This window comes from Sitodiplosis mosellana, unplaced genomic scaffold (genome assembly GCF_009176505.1).
Source record: "Sitodiplosis mosellana isolate CC-2019 unplaced genomic scaffold, AAFC_SMos_1.0 Smas_scaffold_6191, whole genome shotgun sequence".
Taxonomy (NCBI): Eukaryota; Metazoa; Arthropoda; class Insecta; order Diptera; family Cecidomyiidae; genus Sitodiplosis; species Sitodiplosis mosellana.
This window is the reverse complement of record NW_022601432.1, coordinates 2,111,893-2,122,754: the sequence shown is the minus strand read 5'-3', so window position 1 is coordinate 2,122,754 and position 10,862 is coordinate 2,111,893. Positions and strand designations below refer to the sequence as shown.

Below are 10,862 nucleotides of genomic sequence, written 5' to 3'. Positions count from 1 at the left end.
ATCTCTCATCAAATCCACTGTATATGTACATTTTTCGTTCTCTATATTAATCGAATGGAATACTGATACAAGGCATCTATTTATAGCGATATAGCGATTGTTTGACTGTTTTCATGGTTTGACTGGGTGTTTACATTGAAGATTGGGTTGCCTTAAAGCCTGTGTCTTTATTCAAGAGAGTTATCTTACGTTGGTCACGTGAAAAGTTTTCATTTGTCCAAAGAAGAGAAAAATCTCACCATCATTCATATTTCGCCAGCGAAGATTGAAGCTTGTGTTGTATTAGTGTCTAAGTGAATGGAAGTGGAAGATGGTAAGTGACGTCGTCGAGAAGAAGCGTCCAAGCCCAAAAAGTTGTGCATGCGGATGAAATGCGTTCGCTGTGCTTGGATATGCTACAACAAAAATAATAACAATAATAAAGATTGACACACAACACAGGCAACAGCAACAACAACAAATCAAACACACACATTCGTCTTATCTCACCGTAACACGCTGTTTACTTTTTATGTTTATTTTTTTTATTGTTGTTATTTCAAATCCATTGCCGAAGCATCAGCAGCAGCAGTAGCATCGGTGGCGATGGTATGGTAGCAACAGCCAACACAGCAACTGTAGCTGTAACAGAAACCGTGTGCCACCAGATATACTGCGCATGTGTGTGTGTATTTTTCAAAATGAGAATATTAACGGACTTTACGAAAAAGGTGAACACGAAAATGACGATGATGAATATTGGAAAAACGGTCAAATGACCAGTCAAAAACAGAGGACATATTCGAACAGCCAAAGTCATGAAGTGGATGTGGCACGAACACACACAAAATATATTCACTTTATTCGAAAAGAGAAAGCAAACGAACGAGCAAGTGATAGAGAGAGAGAGAGAGAGAGAGAGAGAGAGAGAGAGAGAGAGAGAAACATGAAGAGATGCGGGATGAAAAAAAATGGATATTGGTGCTTCAGCATTGATTTATCTTCGATGAAATAGTTTGCTGTTCATTCGCAATGTTAGAATTCAATGGAAGACAAATTTAACGAGTTTTTTTATGTTTTCAATAAATCATTAAGCAACGGAATTGAATTATGACGTTTCAAGTACAAATCGAATTTTTCGCCAGCACAACCTCGAACAGAACGGAAGACACAAAAAAAAACAGATGAAACTAGAAGAATCGAAGAATCCTTTGAAAATGGTGATTTTTTGCTAAATCAAACGAAGGTATTTCCGTTCCATTGACGGTGTCATGACAAAGAAAAGCAGCAAAAATGCAGATGGATTTGAAAATGTGTTGATATTCGTTTGATATTTTTGCTGGTTCGTCTCATTTTCCATCATTGATGCAACGTAACCCTTTTTTTCATGCCATGTAAACACCGACGTAGTAATGTTAGTTCATTCACCATCACCGTTCATTATGAGAATGGTGTTAATCGTAAGCAATTCCAGAATTTTATGGACAAAATGCGTTCAATCCTTTTTCATACAATCGTCCCTCCCTCGAAAAAAAAACACGCGCATACAGACACACACACACACACACATACAAACAGCGCCATTACGTAGTATTTTACAAATTCTATGCTCTCCGGCGAGAACGTGTCATAACCTGTTTGGAATAGTCATTTGCATATAAATTATTTTACTGTCGCTTTTTTATTTCATTCTATTTCTATTTGCGATTCAAAATTAGTGAGGAGAAAATGTGTGATGGAATTCATGTTGTGACTACATCTAGATTTGCGATTGTCATTTCGCGATGCGACGATTTGTTGTTTTTTTTTTCTCTGGTACTTGGGAAAAATGAGAATGATACAGAAAGAGGGAATGGAAAAAAAACATACACACACACAATAATAACGCACAGCATAAGTAAATAAATAAAAAAGAAATACTCTTATCTGTTGGTTTGCAGCAAAAACCGAAAACTGTACGATTCCGTACGTAAAAGGTAGCAAAAAGCGTAATAATTAAAATTATATCACAAACGAAGCCTCACGACAACACTAACAAAGTCATTTAACATTTGTTTAATGGTCATTATTTGAATACTTTTTGTTACAATGTATGTTTGTGTGTTTTTTTACTACGTCTCGAAATGTACCGCCACAGAGATGCTGGGAAATCAGCATATAAACAGGGTATATAACAGTAAAATGATGCAACTTGAGTTGAAACAAAATGAATGGAGCCGCGAATTTTTCTATTGAAGCCATTTAATGGAGTTCAATGTTCATGATTTCTCTTTAAACCGATTTTTTGGTTTCTCTTCAAACCGGAGTTTACCGGAATATTCATCATAGAAATCTAGGAATGTTTTGTGATAAAATGAATAGTTTAAGTGAGTTCAAGTGTCAAATATTGACATATCAACAGTTGTAAAAAATGGCGTTCGAGTTTTCAATTGCGCCAAGCAATTGCATTGGCTGCATTTGAGAGCTTTATCATGCAGCGATTATACCAAGATCGCTTTGTTCGTATCTAAATAAATGGGAGAGATTTGACGTAGAACACCAAGACACCTTCTGGTATGGTATAGCTTAAAGCTGTCATTACCATATTGAAAGTGAACATTGTGATTACAACACAGTGTCACACACACATACACAAGCACCGAAAGTGTTCGTGTACTTTGACAGCTTGATGATATCCTCGCCTAGAGGGACGATGTCGTTTCTGACCCACCAAGAACGAAAGCTTGATTATACTGAAAACAGAGAACACGATGGGTAGAAAATGAATACATCATCTGAAACCAGAGCTCAAGAATCGCACTGAGTGGACGTTGCGAGTAGCGCACACACTCACTTGAATAAAAGATGATAAATTCGTGTGCGCTGCTCGACTCACGAAAATAAGTTTCTATACGCACAGTACGTTATACGCACATCGCACACTATGTTCTGCTTCTTCTTCTTCTTCTTCTTCGTTTTGTTCGTATCTGCTATAGCGAAAAGAAGAAAAATAAGAAGAAGCGGAAGACTGGTGAGTGAGTGAGGCGCACATGATTCTTCTAGATGAGTAGAGTATCGCACAGAGCGCTGTGGCTCTCATTAAAATGAGTTGCATTGCGAACTTAGTGTGCGATTCTTAGCCCCTGTCTGAAACTATCAATTCAACTTTTTGGATTAATTAAAACTATTTCAATTCGTGCCACCGATGAAAATTGAATCCAGCATTTTGGTATGTGATTCCTTACAACAGAAAACCAATTGGGTTTTTTGGCAATACAATCAAAACCACCAACTAATAATGTAAACTAATACATGGCGTACCGAAAGTAATCATATTGCGTCCTAATTTATATTTCAACATTCAAATTTATCTTTCAACACAACAAATGAAATTCCATACAGAAAATACTATTAAATTTCATTTTAATTTGTTGATTTGCCTTTTCGTCTGCACACACAATTCCGAATCTCTTTTTTTTGTGGAACAAATGGAAAATAATTAAAATATTGAATGTATTTTTGAGTATAATGTGGATGAAACATGTTAATATTATTGTTTAAATTATCGACAAAAGCACTTGCTCAACTTAGGAGGGGAGATAGCTGCTAATTTTCGAGGAATCAGGAAGCACAAATGATGCATAATCGTATTAATGAGCGGAGCTTTTTCGGTTTTGATGAAATGTTTCTCTCTTTCTCACTTTTGTTTTGAGTCGAAAGTTTTCTTTCATCCAAATGTATTTGAAAAGTGTGGAAATGAACGGATTTACTTTCCGTTGACTCCATGTCGAATGGTCTTGCCTCGTTACAGATTTATTGCAACAAAATGGTATAATTACACTGTTCTTTTTCTTCTCTCCTACTCAAACTGATTACAATCGTAATAAACAAGTGGAAAGGAAGCGAAACTTTCGAAAAGTCATGAGTTGTGTGTATATTTGAATGGTGGTGGAGGGGAGATAGAGACAAAGAAAAGAGGATGCCCTTTTGTTAATTTTTTTTTCTCTTCTTCTCTCGTTTTCTTTCCGCCCTACCTATGTGGCGAAGATAATAAGCATTGAACATGAAAATCGACATTAAAGATTTAATGGATATTTTAATTGCAGACCATTTGCCCGGGGAAAACTTTAACGATCATGTTTGAAAATATTTTATCATGGTAAAAGTTTGAAGAGTCGGTTTGCAAAAGTCGAAACCTCGAACCAGTGCAAATATCACGTTTCATATTGATTAGTGCAAATTCGCCCCTTTTTTTCTCTTCCTTTTTCTGCTGTTGTTCTGGAAAGTAATCTTCATTTACTTATCTAATACATTTTCGGCAAACCCGAACTACGAATAACAAAACATAGAATGAGTACCAACTCTGTATCTCTTTGTATCACACCGTAAAAGTTGTATCTATAATATTTTGAAGAGGTGCCGATTTGCCGATTCCATGCAAATAGATTATAACTTTTGAATACAATTTGCCTTCGTATCTATGCAAAAAAAAAAATCACATTAAGTGCCCGATTTTATGGCACAAAATGACATGTATTCAGTCGAAAACGAGCGAAAAATACAAAAGCGACCAAGTTGAAAATAATTTATGAAATGTTTGTGGGCTTCAGGCGTATTCCGAAGAAAATAACGTGCAAATGATTTCTTCCGATGAATATCAAACTGTCACTGAGATAAATATCAAAGTGAAAAGAACTGAAGTGAAAAAAAGCTTTGGGAAACAACTAGCATTCATTGAATGTCAATAGGTTAGTAGGGCTATCAACAATGAATCAAATACCACAGTTTAAAAATTCCATAAATAGAACGGCACTGGCTTTTATGAAAAGCGATTCAACAACCAAGCGACGTGAAATTGTGACTACGAAATTATTATTCTCATTTTTACTCATCAAGTTTCTCTTGATAGTTTACCGATTTAATATAAAGCATCTCTACCCAGTAGAAATAACCGAAAGGGTAAACACATTCTGTTTGACCAGATGGCTGGCTGGCTGGCTGCCTGGATGTGGTAAAGGGCAAGAAAAATACCGAAGAAATTGAGGAAAACCGAATCTTTTATCCCATTGTATTGAACCAGTTCAATGTGACCTATGTGAATGACGTGAATTGTTGTTCTTTCGTAAAATGTGTGTATTTTTACTTGAATTCTTCTGGTGCCAGCACCTTTTGTAACAAAATCCATACACTCTCCTCCCCAAACCCACATGCACAGTGGTTACATACTTTCTCAAGAATATTACTCGAACATTATTATTCAAACGTTTTTTTTTCTCCCTTTTTCAATTTCATTTCACTTTCTCCATACCAAATTTATGTTACAAGCCGAAGTTTGTGTGTGTAGTGAAACTTTTTCTATTTTTTTAATCAAATATTTTTTACCAGCAGAGACACAATCTTATGCTATGTATCTCGTTCTACATCAATTAGTAGGAAGCTGATTGGGCAATGCAACATATTTAAATTGTAGTGGAAAATCAGAACATGATTTTGCATCAAAGGCAAATTTTTTGCTTGGATATTTCTGCTCTCGGAACTCTCAATCGTGATTATTAACATCTTGGATTTAAATTCAAGAAGATCATAGGATCTAAGTTGTGTTTTTTCTTGTTAAAAATCCACTAAGAACCGACTCAAGTAAATTAAAATCGAAAGTAGCTCTCTTCTGCACAACTATTACAAGTGCAAAAGCATTAGCTAGTATCTTTCCACATGTGTGTGATACAAGTAAATAAGATTTATGGCATTCAACTTCAAACAAAGCATGAACTAAAATCAAGTGTGCTCAACTCGGTGCAAATATAATAGTAGCAATTGGTAGTGTTTGTGTTTTCTACTTTATCGCTTGCGTATTTTTTACTCAATGTTTCTACTTAAGATTTCAATTTGTTCGTTTGCAAGCCGTTTGTGATGATTCCTCTTTGAAAGTGAGTAGCATGTATCATTTATATTACACTCATACAAGACATCAGCTTTTTGCCTCTACCCACATCCAATGTGATAGTCAAATTAAAAAGGGGCGCACATACACATATAAAACACACTGTCTCTTTCTTTCGCACTCTCACCTCCTTGTCTCGCTCGTTCAAAGAGTGAACGGCATCGTTAAGAAAAAGAAGAAGTGGAAAAAAATTTGCAACGTAATCTCATTCAATTCAATTTTCTTAAACTTGTGTCCGAAACTTTTTCTTTTTCACTTGCTTTACTTTGGGTATGTGCGCTGTTTTTCAATCGGATTGCTGCGAGAGAAAACTTTTAAACCTATCGCATTAAAATTTTCCGTATTATTCTCTCAACTCGTTCCCGCCGATAAAACGTAAAATAATAAATTCCAACCGGTTTTTTTCGTTCGTATTTTCAGTGTTGTTTTCGTTGTTGTTGGCAGTGGCGGTGGCGGTAGCGGTGGCGGTGATGGTGATGGTGATTTTAGGGAGTAGAACGAGCTCGCGCGCTCACGCACCCAGTATAACTTTCTTACTTCATCAATTTGTTTTACGGTTCACAATCAGTATCCAGATGTGGGAATCCATTTTCGTTGTGCTCAATGTGTGTGTGGATGTGGATGCTTGTGCAATGTGCATAGTGGCACCATTCGTCGCTGTTTCCAAACCACATGGCACATGAAATAAGGTGAATCATCATTTTTCGGCTAACCACCGCTTTTCCATTACTTATTTCAATTAGGTCTATTCACTTCGTATTTGTTTTTCAATTGCTCAATTCGTTTTGAGATTCGCTTTTTTTGTTCCTTGTGGCTTGGCCATTTGTACAATTCATTGAACCAAATGCAATGGAAACGTACAAATCGGCCGAAATTCGAAAGTAAAACAGCAATTCAATTGATGTGCAACATCAAAATGGCAATTCAAAGGATAGTTCCGGTGGTTTTTCGCTGGAATACAGTAAATTCAAACGGGTTGCTTTGATTGCGACTTTGAAATTACATTCTCAATGACGATTCACTTTGAAGTCGATACATCTTTATTAACACTGTAAATACGTACATTCATTCCAATTTCAAAAGCAACAATTCATGTGCATGAATAAACGAATAAAATGTATGACGTTAAATTTCTTTGTACAGATCTAATTCCAAGTCTATCCACTTTCCGATCCGCTTCATTCTACCATTTCCCCATTGTTTTGGCCAATATTCATGTTTGGCTCTTTCGTTCTTCGTTGTTTCAATTTTGTTTTTCATCCACAAACGCAGCACAAAAACCACGGCTAAACTTTGACTTTACCGCACGTGTGGCATACAAAGTTTCGCATTTTGTGGGAATATTTCAAGTAGAGAAGGGGCAGCAGGCAAAAAAAATATAATGGACTAAATGTGGTCGTTTAACCTTATTCTCTAGATTTCCCGATAAAAGCAACATGCATAAAAGTGCATCTCAAAGCATTTTTCGTGGAATTGAAAAATGAAGTTGAGTCTGGCCGCATACAGTTTATTAGATTGCTTTGACCATTGATGGGAAAAAAGGAAGTATTTTCCAGCTCGTACATTCTCAAAAGAAGAGGGAGAGAAAGTGAGAGGGAGAAGGAAAAAGAAAGAGGAAAAAAGGAAAAAAAAGAAGGGAATCAACTCATATTCAGTTCAAGGCAATTGCTTTCATCCGTTACGATGATGCTATTCTTTAGTGTTGCAAAAAGCATATTCAAATTACTTGAAGAGGTTATGTACTTGGCAAGTTTTTTGATTGCATCAAAAACGAAAACTTTTCTCCTCTTCCATTATAAGTGTAAACAAAGACCGATTTTCTGAAGTGCAATGATTGATGTTAATCGACTTTGCTGTCGAAAAAGGTATACTTTTACTTTTGGTCAAAATAAAATGCATGTGCAAACATAGCCGATAATTGACCATCAATTACAATTTAAATGTAATTTAACAAACAAAATTTCAATGTGAAGTTTGTTGCCAAAGTGTTTTTTTCAACAGCTTTTCACCCTTTGTATCCATTTCACTGGAAATTGTTTCAATCAACAGCACAACTCGTTGTAGTGATAGTCAATAATTAACAAATTTACTTGTAAAACGATACAAATAGAATAGAAGAAAATTGTCTTCAACCGTAGCCCGATTTCAGTTTGTTTACTTAACAGCTGATTTCGATACACACAGAAATAAAATGTGGTAGGTTTATGCTATCTACTGGTGAAGAGTATGATTACCACAAGTCTTGGAAAAGTTGACCCACGCACCAAACTATTATTATGCACAGAACACATGCATTTTTTGGTTGGAAAATTTTCGAAAAAGCGCTACTGTGGGAAATTGGAAAATCGGGGAAAGTTCAGACCAGTCTCAATCGACCAGACGGAAAATTTCATGTGAGGTACCGACCCGAAGGGCGATTTTCAAGCGAAAAAACCATCCATTCCTGAGATAAATGAAAAAACTTGCCAATTCATTTATCTCAGAAATGGATGGTTTTTTCGCTTGAAAATCGCCCTTTGGGTCGGTACCTCACATGAAATTTTCCGCCCGATCGATTGAGACTGGTCTGAACTTTCCCCGATTTCTCAATTTCCCACAGTAGCGCTTTTCCGAAAAAATTTCAACCAAAAAATGCATGTGTTCTGTTCATAATAATAGTTTGGCGCGTGGGTCAACTTTTCTAAGACTTATAGCACAAACCTACCACATTTTATTTCTGTGTGTATGATTCGTACATTTTTTTCTCTCTCTTATTAATAATTTTCAGTTTATTCAAAACATGTAAATAGTTGGAAATGCGAAGAGTAGAGTGAGTGAGAGAAAGAAAGAAAGAGAGAAATGCTCGAACGAAATATTGTCATCGGCATAAAATTCCCGTTGGTTTACGTACTAAAGTGTTTGTACACACATATCTCGCGCTAAACATTGTCAATGTTAACCCGTGACAATGTTACCTATTGCACAAAAATATGAAATCGATGTGCTATAGCCTGAAAGTGATGGCAAAATAAATGGCTCTATATTGGAGTAGTCGAGTCTATGCCCCAGTGTTTGGTCCTGTGTCCGTACTCATGCATACATGTGAATGGAATGGAAAGGCGAAATTGGAATATGGTATTCAAAGTTCCGCATTGTTCCGATAAAGGTGAAATGTTGATTCAATTTTCGTTTGCTCAAAATTCGCGTCATCATGATTTGCGACGTGGTGCGTATGTATACGATTTTTAACATTTGAATTGACGTCTGTTTTTTTTTCTATACTCGTTTTACTCTCGTTCTTTATCATCATCATCACCTTCTGTAGCTTATTTATATATTTCACTCACACGCAATTTACACAGGATATGAGCGACAGAACGAGCAAAGTGAACGAGATAAAAAAAAACACACACACACTTCTAGCGTTCAAAATTGAATTTCTCCATTTGAAATGTCGCGTTCTGCATTTATTGTGTTGGAATCAACCCCGAAATGTGACTATTTACAAACTTCTTCCTATTTTTAATATTTCACCGTTTAAGGCACAGTAAAATTGTTTTTATTTTCTTCACTGCAACGAATGTGAAAAGTCAGAATTTCCCCCTCCCCTCTCTCTCTCTCTCAATCTCAAAGCCAAAATTGATTTTTTTTCTCTTCGTTTCCCATGTACCAAGTAGCATTTCGAGTGAATGGAGTTATTCTTGAATTACAATTGAAAATATCAACAAAAGTGAATATTTTGGTGAAGAAAGACACGTTTTCAAGATGAATTTACAACGGGAATGAAGAAAAAGAAAACTAGCATTTTCTTGATCAAACTTACTTGTATGTTTACTACCATTTTATAGCGGATTCATATCTGCGTCGAAAAAGCGCGACCAAACACACACACACACACACACAACACGTGTATATGAAAATTGGCAAATAGAACGACCGAGAGATTGTGTGTGTGTGTGTGTGTGTGTGTGTGTGTGTGTGTGCATAAGAAGGAAAAAAAGTAGAACATTTCAAAAGTTTACAGCGTATTATAAAAGTTATACTTTTTGACGCGATCCCGACCACTGAAGAAAAAACTGCCACCGAATTTACACTAAAGAATCAGACGAGGCACGAGTTCATTTTCATATATGTAAAACTTTGCAAAATCTTTTTAATTTTATCGCCGGGAAAATTCAACGGAAAACTTTTTACATATGTCCAAATGTTTAACGTGCACCATGCATTTTTCTGCTTTTTCTTCTTCATCATCATCATCTCTTGTATCGTTTTGACTAGAATCATTTGAGATTCAGTTGACTTTTCGTTTGATTATGTACCTTTTTTTTAAAAAAAACATACGTATTGATTTGAATAATTGATTAAATACAACTTGTGTATTACAGGGGAATTGTTGAAATTAAAGCCATCGTACACACTCAATATTATAGCGACATCTATTATTAAAATAGCTTGTAGTAAATGCATTTATAGCATTTCCCTGTAGTCGCGATGTTTCCTATTAAATTCCCTTGTAGTACTGACACATTCATGTTTGACACTTGTTAACTACATACCACAGGGGAATTTAATAGGTAACATCGCAACTACAGTGAAATGCTATGAATGCGTTTACTACAAGCTATTTTAATAATAGATGTCGCTAAAATATTGAGTGTGTATGTTCAAAATAAACATTGGAATACTGTTTTATTCATTTAATAATTTTTGTACGGGTTTTTTCCCTCTAAAATTTTATGGAAATAAGTTAACAAACAAACATTTGTTACATTTTCCAAATTGAACTAGCTACTAACTGTGGCAATGATTGGCTTAATGTCCGCCCTAAAAACCAGCACTTGCAGAGGATGTGGCGAATGCTTGTGCATAGCCATCGTTTGATGAAGCGTCAGCAGTCGCAGCGGCGTTGGACGAAGCATGGCCACTTCCGTATCCTCCTCCTCCGTAGGAGGAAGCGTCAGCCTTGGCTGTGGCAGTAGACGAA

The 10,862-nt window shown here is 36.0% G+C and overlaps 1 protein-coding gene across 1 annotated transcript in view; it reads right to left on the bottom strand.

Moving 5' to 3' along the window:
* Positions 1 to 10,702: 10,702 nt before the first annotated feature.
* The window catches only part of LOC129576522 (hornerin-like), a 5,432-nt gene continuing 5,272 nt past the window's right edge, over positions 10,703 to 10,862 (bottom strand). The window contains exon 16 of the mRNA XM_055461744.1: positions 10,703 to 10,845. Within this exon, the coding sequence (XP_055317719.1) occupies positions 10,703 to 10,845 (143 nt within the window). The remainder of the gene's footprint in view (positions 10,846 to 10,862) is intronic.